Genomic DNA, 18,493 nt, shown 5'->3' on the forward strand with positions numbered 1-18,493 from the left:
TTGTTTACTTCACGCTGCAACCTTAAACGTCCTTTTCTTCCGAAATAATTATACGTAGATTATTGTATTTTCGTAAGTTCACGCTATAGAAATTATATTCATCTGCAATTTTACCTTTAGGCACTCGAATTTTTTTAAATAAATTCTAAAATTAAGTTCCACACAGCAAGGACGGAGCTTTCTTTTCTTTTTATCGTCTTGGAAATTTCGTCGTATCGTTACGAATGTTACTTACAGTCAGCTCATTGGAACGTCGACTCTCAAATCAAATTTCACGAATGAAGGCTTATCAATATTAATATGTTTTATACGTAATAAATTTACGACAAATACCTTGAAAACACAAAAGAGAAACCCATAATTAAGTACCTTAAACATGTATTAATCAATGTAAAATAAAATAGAATGGTTTTCTTCTGACCGTATTTGATTGAAACCATTGAAACACAGTGCAATAAGAAACTTGCGACTTGATCAATAAAAGTCGACTGAAAAACCGGCGTTGAAAGAAAAAAACAAGGAGCAAATCGCATCCGTTTCCGTCTAATCAAGAATCCCATATACCATTTGCGTGAAAAAAAAAAAAAAAAAATTCAGCTCGAATAATAAAATAAAAATAAAAAAAAAGCAACACACATCGGCAGTAATTGGAGGCAGCCGCGCGGTACACAGAAGAGTGGTGGTGTTTTTCGCCCCTCCCTGTCGAGTATGGACTCCTACACAGAAGAGCGCGCCGGCGTACACAGCCGGCTCGGCTGGTCACAGCGTCAACGGACAAACAGAAGCGCGCGAACCTTCGAGCCAGCAGCTTTGGCATAGAGGAACGCCCGTTCAGGAGGATACCAACGACAAAAGACCAACTTGCGTTCTTGCTCGTGATTCTCTCGGAACAAGTTCGAGGATGCTACCGAGGGCCTCCTTGCTGCTCGTCGCTGTCGGCGTTACTGTCGTCGCGACAGCCAGCTACAATACTGGTGAGTCCCACATCGAGCTTATTTTTACCTGTTTAACGCGCTTTCATATTTTTCGAGCTGCATGTTCGCACGCTGCCACGGACAATTCTCATAAGAAATTGGATTCTTCCAAAGACATACGTCAACGACGTACTAAGCTCGACGGGCACGTCATTAAAGAGCGCACCAATCTTTATTGTCGTTTTAATTGTGGGAGCCGAGGATAATTGAATTCGACACAGTTTTAAGCTTTGACAACGCTTCTTAACCTTCGACAAATTATTATTTCAACTCAATAGCACAGCAGGCGTTTGCTCGAGCACCTTACGTTCGTTTTCAGGATTTACAACATGTTAAAACTTATAATTCTCTTCCAAGATCGCACGCACGCGACGCGCGCATGAATTATTAGGCTCGCACGAGTCCACCTTGAACGCGAAAAAAAAGTGACGCCATCCCAATTGAAAAACTAGTGAGTTAGCGAGTGGTGGCGGTGGCGCGAACGAGGCGCAATTGTGTCTCCCGATATATGCGTTTGCCCGAAGTACCTAATTCGCACCGTGTGCATTACTTTCCCGAAAGAGAGGCATCGATGCAATTGTCGTCGAAGGAAAAATGCGATTTTATTAGATGGCGCGCGCGCGAAATACGCAGAGCGACGCAGCCGTAATGTGCTTTATAGATCGACTCATGGCAACCATTGATCCAGGCGAGGCCAAAGTTTTCGTACACACCGACGCCGCGCCTTTGTTTCGACGCCTCGCCGCTGCTTGGAGAACGCTGTAAAGTTCCACGACAGTAGCACCGACAACGCTTTGCTGCTGCACTTTGGCCCTTTGTACTTTTGTCTTTTTATTTTGTTTTAACTAACGTAGTTAAGCTTTTTGGTTGGCTCGCTGTCTCTGTGTAGCGTCGCCAACGACTCAATTATAATCTAATCCAGTCGGACGAACCCCCCCCCCCCCCCCCCCGTCGCTCTAATTGTCCGTCGTTGCATAATTCAGAGCGAGCGCGAGCGCAATGAGCAAGCAGAAAAAAGCCTATGAGAAAACGACTCCGAATAAATTATCGCGTATCTTGCTCTCTCCGCCATTAGTCGCAATAACGTATCCGTGCGCGCGTGTCGAGATCGTGCACCGGTGCGAAAGCGCACTAAAACTGTCGCGCGACGACAGAGCTGGGCACGAAGTGGACGGGCGAGGCACTTGGCTTCGTCAGTGCGGCGCCTCCTCCGCGGCTTTGTCCCCTTCAATTCGTGCAATTTAGCCGGTCGCTGCTGCCTCAGCTCCTTCTTTCTTAAGTTTTCTTTAATGCGCGCGACTTCCGCCGCCGCATATGCGACGCGCTTAATCGCGCTTCCACGTACTTTTCTCGCGCATGACGCGCTCCTGCATTCGATTCGTCGTGTCTCGTGCGCGCGCGCCGCGCTTCGCTGCGTTTTTAGGTTTCAGACGGGATGGGCTGCTGCGTCGGAACGTCGCACACTCGATTGGCTCGCGAGCCTTTTAATTCGAGTAAAGTGATCGTGCTCTTGGCCAACCTTCTATTTTTTTTCCTTTCGCTGCAAATTGAACGCTCGGAAGATGGGCATTCGAATAAATTCACTCTGAAAACGTACAAACGATTTTCCAAAAGAAACATACGATCAAATGTTACTTTTCTAAAATTCTTCTGCTCCGTTGTGGCTCTGCAGCAAAACAAAGGGCTTAACGTACGTACAGCGAACGACAAAAAGTCAGCGCGAACACTTATGTTCAAGTCTGCATACAGGCAGCGAAGGCAGCGAGCGCGCTGCTTTCGTAGTGCTTCGCTCACGGGACAGCAGATAAAATTTCAGTTATAGTAACGTCGAAAACGTTGGCTGTCGCGCGAAAATCGGCTTACGCACTTGGTATACGAAACAAGAAAGTCGCGCGCTCGCGTATCCACTTACGATCATGTTTATAACGGCTTTCGTGCGCCGCCAAGTGTCTTTTTATATGCGCCCGAAGTGCGCGCGAGGAGGGCGTTGCAGGTGTGGCTTTCGCGCGTTCGTTGGACTCGTGCGATGCCCCTGCCGTTTGCGCGCGTCTGTGCCAGCGGTCGATGCGCGCAGATACGACAATGAGGCTGCAATTGCGCATCGCATTGGTCACGGTGTCAAGGAACTTGGCGCCGCCGCTGAATCGCTACGACTGATTGCATTAATCAGTCGTAATTAATGTAGATAAAAAAAAACAAAAGGGGATGCGCACGCAATTATATCACGCGGATCATAAGCATGCAAATGCGGGACCATAAAATACCGGTCGGACGGACGCGTACGACCGCGAGTCATTCGCTCTAGTGCATTTTTCGTCGACCCTCTCCCTCCCATGTTCGTGCACATTAACCCGAGATGCCTTTCCGGGCGACGATGTCGAGCACCCCGTCTCTGCTCAGATTCCAGAGATGACTGAAAAATGAGAAAAGCAGCGCGCTGGCGCACAGGCGCGCAACGTCGAGAGACCGAACGGACAGCATTGCTCAGCGCTCAATTTCTCGTGCGTCAATTCACAATTAGGACAATGCGACGAGCGCGAACGATGTGAATTCCCAAAGCGCGATGGTGGTCTCGTTGCGCGGCGCGTCTGCCGAAAGAACTGTCGTCGACGAGAGCTGCCTCTCGAGAGACAGCGGTCACCGCCGTCGGGAAGTGCTCAGGTGCGAGAGTTCGGCTCGCGGAAGTGCGCCGAGGCCAAGCCCGTGGTCTTTTCGATGCTCGAACATTCGAGATTAGCGCGTCGCTGAGCGCGCTCTCGGCACAAGCGATTGCGCGATTAATTTTCGTTCGGCCAGATCTCGCAGTCGAGCAATAAACGGCTTTGCTTGAAATCGACGGGCGCCCTCGTAACGACGAGAAATGGAGCCGTGACCAAAGAAGCAAACCCTACGCGGATAGCGACTTTTTCTTCGACAAATGCAATCTCGCTTTTGCGCCGGAAAAGCTCGAGCTCCACCGAGAGAGAAAGAGAGGGGGGACACAGAGAGAGAGAGAGAGATTGACTCATAGAACCGGTCACGACGGCGCCTGTGCAGACCGGTGCTTTCCCCCCAGCGGCGCGTAATCTAACCATCTAATCAGTTTAATAAAATCTACGGAGCGGCATCCCGGTAAATGGAACGATGTGTTTCGGCGCGGCTGGGTGTCGTCTTAGCGCTTGTCGCCCACTGACGATCCTCGTCGGAGCCAAACTTGACGCTTTTACGCGTTCCCATTGAGCTCGCGTGCGCCTCGTCGTCGGCGCGCTCGTTTCGTCCGTTTCCGCCAAACGGACGTGCCACGACGACGGGGAAAAGACAAATGGCCATCGCTCGCTGTCGTCGTGCTCGCGTCGAAGAACTTTTCCTCCCTGTCGCGCATGCGTTCGTCTGCTAATTGATTTAGCGCGCGAAAGACTTGTACGGATTACCATCGCGCTTCCACTCTCTCTCTCTCTCTCTCTCTCTCTCTCCTGTCCGCGCGCGACAATCGATCTGAGCTTTTTTCTCGCGCCGATTCTGCGGCCTCAGCTAAATATTATGCATGAATTATTCATAGGACGCACAATTCGTTACACTTACTCGTGTTTGCGTGATCCGCTCAAGCTATATGTCTTCGCTTCGGGGTGGATGCGTCGACGCTCTTCAGACCTCTCTCTCTCTCTCTCTCTCTCTCTCTCTTTCCACCCTCTCGATTTATTCTACGCCGTGTTACACTCGACTCGCGTGAGTAATCATCGTGGCGTATAATTTGTATCTATATTGGGGCTCAAAATTACAAGGGACGCGTCCCTCGAAAGTAGAGAGTGAATCACTACTGGAGATCTGCAATTAAAAAGACTTTGAGCGCGCTCGCGCTTACGGAAGAGCTCATTTAAACACTCAACTCCAGTTTAAAGCGACATTGACGGAAGAGCTAGATAGAGTTTCACATCGCTGATACGCGCTCTGTGCCTTCCGTTCGTCGCCCAATCAGATCGAGATCGTACGAAAGGCTTTACCAGCCGTTAAGGCTCGATCGGTCATCCATCAACAGCTTGCTTCGATCAAACGCTGCTCCGATCAATCGGATTATAATTTGTCGAGTGCTGGTCAGTCAATGAATACTCGATTGCCCACAAAACTTGCCTCTCAATTATATTAAGTGTCGTCGCTCGATCGATGCGCAAGCAAGACGCGCGATTTTTGAGGTCGCTCGCAAACGAAACACACCGACGAATCATTAGCATATTAAAACGTACACGCGCACGCGGACTCGAGACAGTTATTATTATTACTTTTTCAAGTGCACACACATCTTCTCGAGCTGACCTAAGAACGCTAAATAGACGTTGATTAACCCCAATGAGGTTATTGTCGACATGCGACGACGACCACCAAGACGACATTGAGCAAGTAAAAAGTAAAAGCAGCAATATAGCAGTTGGAGCTGCCGCGGTGAATCGTGCAAAATCGGTATAGAAAGCACGCCTCCGACCCTTCGCGCTGCATCCTCTCCCCCGTTACAAACCATCAATCTCGTGACGTAACTCGTCGCTGTGACGCATCACCGTGTAGAGCGTACGTAGTAAAAATCATAAAACCAAGTGTGCAGCGATTCCCCTTACCGCCTCCCTGCCGTCGTTGCTGTCCGGCACTTTGCGTGTCGTCATCGCCAAAGACGGAAGGAAGCCCAGTTTCACATGGCTCGCATCGATTCCACGCGAAGCCAACACTCTGACTCACGATTTTCGGCCCGAGCAACAGGACAAAGGAAGCCTTGAAAACAACCGTAGCTTTTCTATATCTTAATTTGCTCTCGTTGCGTTCGGCAGTGTGTGTCCTAATTTCTCGAGTGCACAAGAGAGCTCCATGCTTTGTACGCCTCCGCTGTCGTTTTTTTTTTTTTTTCCGTCCATTCAAATTCGCGTCGCGTGCCAGTATTCCATGGGCAACAGCTGCTGGTAACGGAGCATGCGACAGTATAATAAAAGCGCTCGAGCCGCGTTTGAAAGAGTTGGATGTTCGTATACGGCGCAGAGGTGTGTCAGGGCCGATGTCATTTCGCGCACCGATGTTCGTTCGCTCGCTACCTTTCATCCTTTCCCGCTCCCAATAACCTGCGCATTTCTCTCGTCTGCACTAGTACGTAAAAATCGACACACATACCGCTTTCGTACCTGAAAAATTGCGTTTTTTCTTCAACTACCCATGAGCATTTGCCGGTAGGTTCCCTTCGCTTGGATTACAGGTTTACGCTTTTCACTTACACATTCGGCTATAATAGAGGTAATTAGCTGATTCAGGGAGGAAGCAGCGCATGTGGCGTGTTCATTTCGAAAAACAAGGGATTTCCTTGCCCGCCGTATAATAATTATGGTATAATTATCGTATAGAGAGGGAGGTCCCGTGATATATTTTATCGATGCAGCCCCCGTGATTCGACCAATTCGCCCTGCGATACGCCTTGTATTTATTTTAGTTTTTTTCGCTCATGGGCGGGCAATTAATGTCGAATAGATCGCGTATGATTGATATTTTCAACAATGATGATTTTTTTTTTCACGCGCGTGTCGTTTGCTTATTGTTGGCGTGAGACACGGGCGAAAGAAGAAAACACAAACAAACGCGAGAATCGATCGATCAATCTTATGATTTGTCCGTATACGTATGAACTTTGACTAAGCTTGTAAAAACAACTTTTTTTTTATACGCGATGAGATCGTAAACCTATAACATTATTACTATTAATAAGGAGTTGTATTGCAGATTACTCGCGATACGATTATAGAAAAAGATATACGCGTGATCGAATAACATACGAAGTTGATCTAGCGAAACAAATAAAATTGAAGCAAACAGGACAATTATAGATGAAAGCTCAAAGCTACTGCCACCGGCGATCAACCTAAATTATAAATCCGAAATTCCGGAGCTATAGAAAACATGGAATAACAAACCCCGTATTGATAAAAATTAAAAAAAAAATGTCGAAGTCTGAGTTTCGAAACAACACCCTTGACGGCAGGTAGAAATCCAAGCATTAAAGTCACTGCGTGTCTGTTATCGTGAAATATCCCTTGGAAGCACGGATCGACAAGAAATTTCTCGGCGTGTGTCCGTTCCCTCTCACTACAAATGAAACGTCGATTTTTAATATTTTTGTCTAAGGGGTGTAGGTGAGTTGCAGGTCGCGGTATATGCGCGAGTGACGTGTGTTCCTAATAGGGGAAAAAGAGAAAGAGAGAGAGAGAGAGAGAGAGAGGCAAAGGAATATTAAGCATGTGCGCGGGGTCTCACCGGGGGTACCCGCTGTTCGCTAATGATTATTACCTGCGCGCGCGAGAGCTCGACTGTTTTTTTTAGTGCGCGGCTGTTTATCTACGAAAAGTGCGATGTGCTTTGGTGACTCGGTAGAATTGATGATGGTTGAGATCGATTGTTTAAACATCGAGTTTTCTCATCGTTACTTAAAATGCAGACCGAGTTGGTTTTCTCATGAAAGAGACGTGGTTTATAACGGAAAACACCATTGTTTCGGCTGACGACTGCAACAACTTGTCTTGCCAACGTCTCGGCATCTGAGTCATTTCGGAAGTTTCGCTTAACGATCTCGATTTACAATGCAATGTGCCGTACTTACACGGCTAATAAGAAATATCCCGACTCGAATCTTTCGGACAAATAAAAACACCAGATGCTATTTCGGATTTCATACACAGTTGCAGTTGTAGTCTGCTATTTTTTTTTGCAATAACCACTAGCTATTTCATTTGGTTGATAGAATAATTAATCCAATTTCTACAAAGTAATACGAGGATATGACGAATGACGAATCCGCTTGCATCAACGCAGCACTTTGCTGCATTACGAAGTTCAACATTTCAAAAATTCTTACCAAGTGACTGCTGCATTGCGCAAAATATTCAGCTCGTGAAACGGTGTTCCGTCGTTAAATTATATTGGCCAAGTCGACGTTGTCGTAATTAAATCCACCTCGGCAAGGAATTTGAACTTATAATTACGACCTTCCACTCGTACTGTCTGATTTAAGCAATTAAGACAGTCGCTATTGCTGCACGTTACCAGTTCAGTTTATTAGGTTAAGATGAACCCTTGAAAAAAATGTTCCAATTTGACATGACTACAAGACTATGTCATGCGACTTGCCAATGTGAAATCTTACGCGATTCAAACACGAAATATAATTGGAATATGTTTTACATTACAGATTATGGTGGCACAAACGGCAGAAACGATAGATACGATAGAAACAATCCGAATTATCCAAGCAATAATCCCAACTATGATCGAAGAAATCCGTATGATCCAAATTACAACCAAAACAATTACAATCAAAACAGCGGTAGCTACAATTATAATCGAAACAGCTATGACAATCGGCAATACAATGAATATAATAAAGTGTATACCAAAAATGAAACAGCGATATTCTGTTACATCAATGCCACCAGACTCGACGAATCAAGAAGGTTTAATTCCGGCCCTTCAATGGACATTGAGCCCAGACTCTGCACTCACCTCATTATCGGAGCTGCTATAATCAATCCCAATTCGCATACGGTACGCCTACTGAACGAAGAAATCTTGACAAGGCAGGGTGAGTTAACACTCATTGGCTATAATCGGTTCTATCTAGTACTAACAATACATTGTATAATACATTTTGTTCCTGTTACTTACATCTGCATTTTACTTCATTCTTTTATGTTTTGAGCTAACTACTTTCTTATTCAAAATTTATTGTGATGTCTAATGTGCGAGCTTTTGTGGCATGCCCTAAACTGTACTTACCTTAATTTTGTTCATGATCAGTGGAGAAGTGGTCATTTGTAGATTTACAAAGTTAACATATTTAGCTTTTTTCTAACTATTTCAAAAAATCCCTCGATCGTTTGCAATTGACGTTCGCTATTGTGTTTGAAAGGTCATTTCCAAAAAATTATTTTTAAAGTAATTACCACTCTGTGTGAGCTGAAATTTGTTTATACTTGTTTTAAGTAAAGTATATTCATCGTGATAATTATTCGAAACCGAATTTTGGAGAATAACTTATCTCCGCTTCCCTGTCGCAATCATAGAATATTTAACTTTTAGAATAATATCAATGCTTACGCTCATAATAAAACTATTTCCCCTGATTTGATTGTTTGTTTGATCAATGGAATTTATTTAGTTGTTTGATTTAATTGTCGTGTTGGTTTGTATATGTGAGTATATGTATATTCTTCCAGGCAATGGTTTATTATCTTTCGACAATATTTCAGAGTTAAAAAGGGAGAACCCAAACCTCAAGGTACTTTTATCAATACACGGTAGTTCTATGGATTGGGCAAATATGGTCAAATCTCAACGTGATATTTTTATCAAGAGCATCATCGATATTTGTGGGTAAGTTTCCAAAGAAGACATTAAGTACGCTAAAGAATCACTCGGCGTAAAAGTAATGTCCGATTGTATACTATAGGAAAAATGTAACTCTATATAGCTCTGGTTTTTGTCTCATAAATTAATATTCAATAGAATAGTAGCTTATATAATAAAATGGTATATTTTTATGTCGTAAATTTTTTGAAAACGTTATAAAGCAAAGTATTTAATAATTTTTTCCATTATCCATGTCAACATTAGATTTGCTAAAACACTTAATTTTTTGCTTTTTCTTAACAGAAGCAAAAATGTTGGAGTGAACATTGATTGGCAATGGCCTGAAAGGAAAAATGGTCATGACGTAGACAACTTTTTCCAATTTCTTTTGGTAAAATATAATTATCTATTAATAGAAAACTGTGACAGCTAATAGAGGAGTACTAATAAATTTGTAATTTACAGGAATTAAAAAATGAACTTAGACGATTACCTTACGCATCACATGAACTGACAGTTTTCTTACCCGCCGAATATCAACAACTTGTTGATATTCTTCAACCCCGTGGTGACAACCGTATCGAAAATCTGTTGATGCAATATGTTGATTACTGGATTCTTATGGCTTTGGAGCTACGTGGACATTGGGACCAAAGAATTGAGCACCACGCACCGATCGACTCTTATATAGGCTCAAGACAAACTGTCGTAAGTCACATTTCGTTTCGTATCCCTTTTTGACTTTGAATGTCAAATACGTTTAATACGTTCTTTTGTTCGTTCGTAATTAGAGAAAAGCTATAAATGAAGTCCGTGGTTACGTTCGAGGTGAATACCTCTACAAATTCATACTAGCTATTCCATTTTATGGAAAGAGATACCAGCTTGCAGCAAGAGCAGATCGCGAAAGTCCAATGAATAAACTACAACAAACACTCCATACGAGTTATGATTATGATGGCATAATGAGGGTTGCCTATAATAAGGTATTTTGATTTTTATCGCCAAACTACTTATTGCGCTGTGATAAATAGTATTAATTAGCGTGATATTTTGTGCCAAATAGGTTTGCCAAGAGATAACTGGACGTGAATTCCAGCTTGACTACGACGAAACAAATGGATCTCCTTATGCCTATCACGACAATACCGTCTTTGTGTACGAAGACACTAGGTCTGTTAAAGCTAAGGTAAACTGTGTAACTTTTCGCAATCGAATATTAAATAACAATTTTTTCTATTATTTTTTGTACGCACACGAATAGAAAAAATATAGTGATCTAATTATTAATATATTGAATAATGGCCGAAAATTACAGACACGACTGGCACTTCAAAATGGTTTCGGAGGTGTCATGGCTTACAGCATCGAAATGGACGATGCTACTGGTCAATGTGGGCAATCTAGGCGCACGTCGTACGACAACAAGAACTCTTACAATAGCTACAGCTCAAACTCGGAATTGCGATTTCCATTACTCAACGCTATTAAAGACCAGGTTACACGAGGACATGCCGCTCAGTTTCACTCGAGTCCCTTGGCTATTATTCTCGCAGTTATCTGCGTTTTTATTCTCAAGGTTAACAATTGAACGGTCAATTATTCGATAATTGTCTGCTGATCGGAATATGAAAAAGCATTTAAGAAATTGTTTTCTTACTCCACTTTTTTTTTACTATCGTTCCGACCACTTTCTCACATCGCGCCTACACCTCTCGATAACTATAAGGGTGGGTGCGATACGTTTTAGTATTAAAACTGCTAATAGCAAACGTTAGAAATTATTGTGGATGTTTTTTTCTTGTATAATGTCGAACATTTTTTCATGCAAGTGTTTTATTCGTGTGAGTATTCCAATTTTCAACTATACGTATAATTGATATTAATAATATAGTTATTTGATATCGATATGGTATTCGAATATTATTGCTACTAAAGTTACTAAAATAATTGTCCAGTTTCATTATGGTAAACTCATTCACGATTCATGATAAATATATTATTTTTGTGAGAATTTAATATTTATCTCATTTTTGTATATTGAAATAATTTAATTTTTCTTCGCAGATGGATGTTTTGTATACAGCTTTATATAAATTATATAGTACAAAAAAATTATAAGATTAGTGTGTAAGTTAGTTGATAAAAGCATCAAAGGATTGTTGATGTGCGTATAAAAGGTTAATACTTTTCATGGAAATTTTCTTAAGGCTTACATAAGTGATTTGTAAAAAATTGATATGATCTTGATAAATGAATTTAAAATAATACAAATTAAAAATAGTATAATTATATATACCACTTCCGAAGTTATCGATGTTGACTTCGTATAAATTGGTCATGTATAAGCTTTTTCGTAACGTTCACTAACAACCATTCACTGTACGAACGCTAAACATCACTATGTCAATCACCCAATACATAATCATGGTAATTTATTAGATTAACAGAGCAAACGTTATTATTAATTATAAGTTTATTTTTCTAAAAAAGAAAAAACTTACACTGTCGCATGTTTTTAAAATATAAAAAGTACATCATTGTATGCACTGAATGTACACACGCATAAACATAGATTATATCTGCACTGAAAATACATTGCTCGCTATATGTAACATATTCACTAAAATGATTCCTTTATGATGACATCCTTTACTTTATCACGTTTATAATGCTTACATCACATCAAATGTTTAATATTTGAAAATATGTTGGCAATGTATTTAATCGAAAAAAAGGTATTCACGTTTTGTCTTAAAACACTTAAGTATAACGGCATAGAATATGATAACTTATATAGTTGCTTGCTAATTAACATTTCTGAAATTGTTGTAATGTTGTAAAACCTTATTTTAACTCAATTGACTCGAGATTGAAATTTCAAAAATATATCTTGACACTGTATTTTCTATTAATTTAGCGAAAAACTTCTTGATTGTGAAAAATTGTTTGGTAGCGCAGATTAAATAAGTATCGCGAGTCAGTTGATTAAAAATGAGATTTCAATGGTCGATAAATAGGTAAGTGAAAACGTGATAATATATTTTATATGATCTAAAAACAGCTACAATGTTGATAAATTAAAATATCTACCAGACTTTGTATACGACAGCTGTAGCGATATGGTTGACGCTCATAATGACAAACTTCAACAGTAAACACACATTCCAGTGAAGAAATAATCCGTATGCTAATCAAATTTTCTACACATAAAAGTGCAAAGAGCTTTAAAGATATGCAAAAACACATCAAACGATATCGCAAAGTATAGAAAATTATGAATGAATGAAAAAAAAGCGCTTCACACAATGCACACCCATGTAGATTGTGTTCACACGTATACACGAAATACATCTTCATACAAACACAAAAACACATGTCTTACATTTCTAATACATAGATCTAAACACCTATATACTCCTAACACTTGAGTACACTATAAAACTTGTCAACATTGTTTACCGTTGTTGATAAACAAATACTTTTCAATGATACAAGGTAAATCTCAAATATTCACACACACCTACACACCCGCGCGCGCGCACACACACACAATTATATATTTTAATACACATCTGGTTAATCTGCAAGCTCTCAACTTTAGTTTGAAAGCTTGCACATGAACACTTTACTCTCTCGCAAGAACTTCACACATATATTTCATTACTCTGCAACACCTATTTCTACGTAAATTAATACTCTTGCATACACCATCGCCTTATTACAGGATCACTTACATACACGAATACACATTTAACACACAAATACGCACAACCCCGCACGCATACTTCTACTTACCTAAGCACAGACACGCACAGATACAGACGCAAACACGCACGCACACACATACACAAACACACAAACACGCACACACAGACACAAACACACGCGCGCGCGCACAGCCACACAGACACACACACACACACACACACACAGACACAGCCACAAACACACACACACACATAATTATATATTTTAACACACATCTGGCTAATTTACATGCTCTCAACTTTAGTTTGAAAGCTTGCAGATGACCACTTTACTCTCTCGTAAGAACCTTACACATATACTTCATTACTCTGCAACATCTATATCTACGTAAATTAATACTCTTACATACACGATTGCCTTATTACAGGTACATTTATATACACGAATACACATTTAAACAAATAATTTTTAACACTTATACAATAAACGTACACAAGTGAATATGCGTTAACACAAACATACAGAAATACGCACAACCCGCACGCACACTTCTACTTATCTAAATACAGACACACACAGATACAGACATAAACACACACAAACACACAAAGTTTCACGTATACACGATAACACAGGCACTTTCGTGCGCATACTGATAAGCACAAAACAAACACGCACATACTACACATCCATGTATAACGCAAACATGCACACCTATGCACCAACACAAACATGCTCACACTAAACAGCTATGTATAACGCAAATTCGCAGACTTATGCATTATAACACGTGTATGCAATACAGACACATTGCACAAACGCGGACACACGCATATTTACACATTTACACACTTACAACCATTTACATGCACAGACCCTCACACCCAGCCACTCGTATACACAAACGTTTCCACTGATGAACATCATACACTATACAGGTACCAGAGATTAGGAGGTGCTTCCTACGACAATTGGAAATTCAGCGATCATTAGATTCAAAGTTTGTTTCTTCGTGACCCCTATATAGTGACTATATTTTCTCTTCTGAAATGCTCTTTTAACTGTATACTTAACGAAAATGCATACTATGCACATTTGATCTTATGGCTTCAAACTTAAATTATAATACTTATTAAAGAGCTGATCAAGCAAAAAATGGATATTTATTGGTAAAAATTTTGATAAAAATCTAAATGTCAGATTATCCGTAAGATACATAAATAACATCTCGAAAGTACAAAAGAGAAGAATTTATTGCGAGCGAAAGTTTTTTCAACCATTAAGATATTACTACAATTATCATTTTGTACGTATTATAGCTGGAGTTAAGTTGAAAACTTAGTATTGTAATATAATAAAAGCTATAAAGTCATATTTTATATGTTCTCGTACTAAAATCAGTATTCATTGAAGTGAAGCTAAAATTAATCACAAACTAATTTAAAGTATCAATATAAATAATATTAGTAGTAATATAGATCACGATTAATTGCGTGAGATCATAATCGCTCTGTTGTCGACCAAACTGCCTTCAGTATACTTTCCATTGAATTTCATATGTATTTTCAATCATCTTAATGTGTGTAACAATTATCATTGTATTATTCTCATTTGTATAAACAATTCATATTTTCTAAAGTAATGTTATGCATGCATTGGCATGGATATTTGTACACTTTATATATTCTGTGTTACTTTATTCGTGTCATCAAATAATTTCACCACAAAAATGTATGTACTAAATTTGTACATGGTAAGAATGGAATTTTTATGTAATCTTGCGAACATTGGTTAAAATTTTAATCACTATCATACAACTTTACACTCTATGATAGCTTGAGATTTTGGCTTTCTTGCATTTAATTGTGTCAAATGGGCTTAACGTTGCCTTGAAAATAGAATTGTAATATTCTTGGAATATTGTTCAATAATGAACTGTTGAACACTGTGTAAAGTACTGCTGTGCGCGACGTTATTCAAAATAATGTAAAAACTATAAACTTATGATAAGTAAATTCGCGTATCGATTTTTATTTTAGGCAATTATTTATGAACTTCTCTTATAATTCTAAACGGTATAATTTAGAGAGTAACAGAATACATAAATATATTCGACTTACAATAGATATATTGAAAGTAAAAATGCATTATTATGAGTCTTACTTATTAATGCATTAATATTCGTTTTGGACGAAATTTAAGATATATCGTATTCATACGATCAAGTATGAGCTGATATAATATAGGACATTCGATATACAGAGTAGTAACATATTTAATTTCCTATAAGTAATAGCGACTATATGAATATTAATACTGATTCAATAAAAACATAAAAATTTAAATTATCAATTTAATGTTGTAAGTGCTTGTACGTATCTTTTAATTAAGACAATATAGTAAATGTCGTTAATGAGGATTTGTGAAACGTTGTGTATTATTGGATAAAATAAATGTAACAAAATCAAAACTGAAATCATATTTATAAGTTATTTACAAAAATTATATTTTATATGTAATGTTTGTTAATATGATTAACAAATATTACATAAAAAACAACTATACAAAAAGAGTTTATCTTGAAATAAAATACTATTAGTCATGTCAGAAATATGATTCTGCATTAAGATTGTCTTATGGCTGAATGCCTGTATGGCAAATGTAGGCCGACGATATCATAATATAGGAATATACAATTTTATTAAACGATTTCAGCATTATAGTTGACAATGACAAATTGATACTTTTTTTAATGCAGTGAGCGATTTGTTCAGTTTACTTACATTAATTGATACAGCTGTATGTATCACTCAGTTGTGATTGCAATAATTTATTTATTACAGCTATTGTCAATACATATCTGAAAGATGCAAAGTTATTTTCTCGCATAATCTTAATTTATAAGGGACTTCCTAGCCATCGAACATCGGATGTTGGACAAATACTGAGGTAAAAAAACAAATTGATTGTTTGTCATTATCTTATACCAAAGATTTGTGCGTGGTTTGAAAACATCACGTACAACATTTGTTTTTATTGCATGAATTAATGTCAAATAATTTATTCATTTGTACACCTTCGTGTACGAAATTTTAAACATACCTTATTACTCGAGCGCACGTAAAATTGAGTCCCTACACGCACGGAGTCTCGAAAAAAATATTTTGCTTAGCTATTCAATTGTAAAAAGAACCCCATACACATGTGGTTATATCTTTTCAATTCCAATATAATCTTATTTGACTGTTCAGTTTTTAAATGATGCTCGCGCTAAAAAGATTCAGTTTCTAATGACAAATGTTTTTTTAATATGTAACGCTAAATATTACGTAAGATACCTTTTTGGCTAATTGTATACATATACATTTAAAATTTCAACAAAATTTCATATCAGCGTCAATTACAACATAATTGTTTATTAATTCACAATTTTTTTATATACTGCATTTTTATTGTGCGAAGATGAAGATTTAGATAATATTTACAGATGATCGAAGAATATAAGTAATCGAAGAATGAATCGATCTTAGAAGTGTCTAGAAAGCTACACTTTCTAGATCAGATCGAGCCATTTGACATCAGACATAAAATATATATATATAATTTTGACTATCTTTTTCATTATAGTAAACATCTGATGAACGATATTCGATATCCGATAAAAGTATATATTTTTATCAGTATAAAGATGTATTAAGAAAATGAATACTCTACTTGAGTATGTATGTATCTACTAGTGACCTTTCTTTTATAATTTCAACATACATAAATATTTGACATATTGTATTACTAATTATTAAAAGAATTTTTTTATATTTATAAATTATATTTAACAAAAATAAATAAAAGATTCAACTTTTAAGTCTTAATTTTTATTATATATATATATATATATATATATATATATATATATATATTTTTAAGGTTTTATGTTATTAATAGAATATTTAACAAAAATAATAGTCTGACAAATTTACAATAAAAGCTTTTCTTATTCAGTATTTTTATTTCCAAACTCAAAATATTGTGAAAGTCATGAGAAGCACTTGAGTTATCGAGAATCGATCACGACGTGTTTGTCTAAAATTGCTAAGTTCATGTATGTAGGCAAAGGATGACATTCGAAATTTACAACAAACATGTCGATGTTTAACAAATTTGATTATTATAATGCTTTGCCTTTCTGGCAAAATGGACCGGTTCCAGGAGCCATTTACAATTTTCCAGGGGCTTCATCGACTTATGGAAATGGTGGCAAACAACATACATTGTAAGTAATACTTTTATACAATTTTCTAAGTAGAAGTGCAGAGTTAAAAGCATTATTCAAACAGGACTTTTTCTATTTTTTTTTGAACTCATTACATATAGATTAGTTAAATATGATATCAAATTTTAACTCTTTTTAGCTACTTATTTACACAAAATTACCATTTTTTATTAAAATAAAGTATGGCAAAAACATATCAAAGTTAACCTAAAAAACGTGTATTTTAGAAATATCTCAATATTTTTCTTTGCAGATCTCCTAGTGTGACTGGTACATCAGTTCTTGGAATTCATTTTAAGGATGGTGTCATCATTGCTGCTGATGTCCTAGGTTCTTATGGATCATTAGCCAAGTATAGGAACTGTGAGCGTGTTATAAAAATCAATAACAATATTATTCTTGGAGCTGGTGGTGATTATGCAGACTATCAATATCTTAAAAGTATAATTGAACAAAAAATGTATGTTATTTAATAATGGTTATTAACATACTCATGACACCTTTATTCTAATTCATATTTATGCTATTTTAGCCTTGATGAACAATGTTTTGATGATGGTTTTACTTTGAAACCTAGATCTCTCCATTGTTGGTTAACTAGAGTTATGTACAATAGAAGGTCAAGCTTTGATCCTTTATGGAACAATTTTATTATTGGTGGTATTGAAAATGATCAGCTGTAAGTATTCATAAAATCAGTAGTCATACTTTTTTATTTTAGAAAGCTTAACTCTTGTTTATGTTAAGATTTTTAGGAACAGTAGATAAATTAGGAACTGCATACACTGATCCTGTCATTGCCACAGGATATGGTGCATATATGGCAACTCCTATTCTAGCAAAGGCCTATGAGGAGAACAAACAAATGTCAGAAAAAGAAGCTACAGATCTTATTTATCAAGCTATGCAAGTTCTTTTTTACAGAGATGCAAGGTCTTTCCCTAAGGTAAATCTTGTTTTTTAGATAACATTATTAATTTAAAATCGAAAAAATAAGTGGAAATAATAATGCTTTTTCAGTACCATCTTGGAATAATTACAAAGGATAAAGGAGTTGAAATCAGAGGTCCAATCACTGTTGATTCCAACTGGGAAGTGGCAAGAAGAAGTTATTCAGGCTAATTTAATTTCTTTGTACTGTTAAACAAACTTTAACACTTTTTTCTTAAATAAATTTGAAATATCTTATTTG

The 18,493-nt window shown here is 38.0% G+C and overlaps 2 protein-coding genes across 3 annotated transcripts; both read left to right on the plus strand.

The window, feature by feature from the left end:
• The first annotated feature begins 782 nt into the window (after window positions 1-782).
• On the plus strand, window positions 783-15,458 carry LOC131668708 (putative chitinase 2). Of its 2 annotated transcripts, none has more exons than XM_058943089.1 (8): window positions 783-974; window positions 8,164-8,553; window positions 9,188-9,344; window positions 9,624-9,711; window positions 9,786-10,028; window positions 10,112-10,306; window positions 10,387-10,509; window positions 10,639-15,458. In XM_058943089.1, the coding sequence occupies exons 1-8, from the start codon at window positions 902-904 to the stop codon at window positions 10,909-10,911; spliced, it is 1,542 nt and encodes a 513-aa protein (XP_058799072.1). In that variant the 5' UTR covers window positions 783-901; the 3' UTR covers window positions 10,912-15,458. The 2 variants fall into 2 exon arrangements, with proteins under 2 accessions (XP_058799072.1, XP_058799073.1); XM_058943090.1 differs by having other exon boundaries at window positions 9,221-9,344.
• A 1,687-nt stretch (window positions 15,459-17,145) lies between these two features.
• LOC131668746 (proteasome subunit beta type-4) lies at window positions 17,146-18,493 on the plus strand. The gene is made up of 5 exons (XM_058943155.1): window positions 17,146-17,301; window positions 17,555-17,761; window positions 17,834-17,980; window positions 18,049-18,247; window positions 18,322-18,493. Exons 1-5 carry the CDS (start codon window positions 17,171-17,173, stop codon window positions 18,421-18,423), a joined length of 786 nt encoding a protein of 261 aa, XP_058799138.1. The 5' UTR covers window positions 17,146-17,170; the 3' UTR covers window positions 18,424-18,493.

This window comes from Phymastichus coffea, unplaced genomic scaffold (genome assembly GCF_024137745.1).
Source record: "Phymastichus coffea isolate CEN01 unplaced genomic scaffold, Cenicafe_Pcof_1.1 PCOF00083, whole genome shotgun sequence".
In the NCBI taxonomy this organism is placed as follows: Eukaryota; Metazoa; Arthropoda; class Insecta; order Hymenoptera; family Eulophidae; genus Phymastichus; species Phymastichus coffea.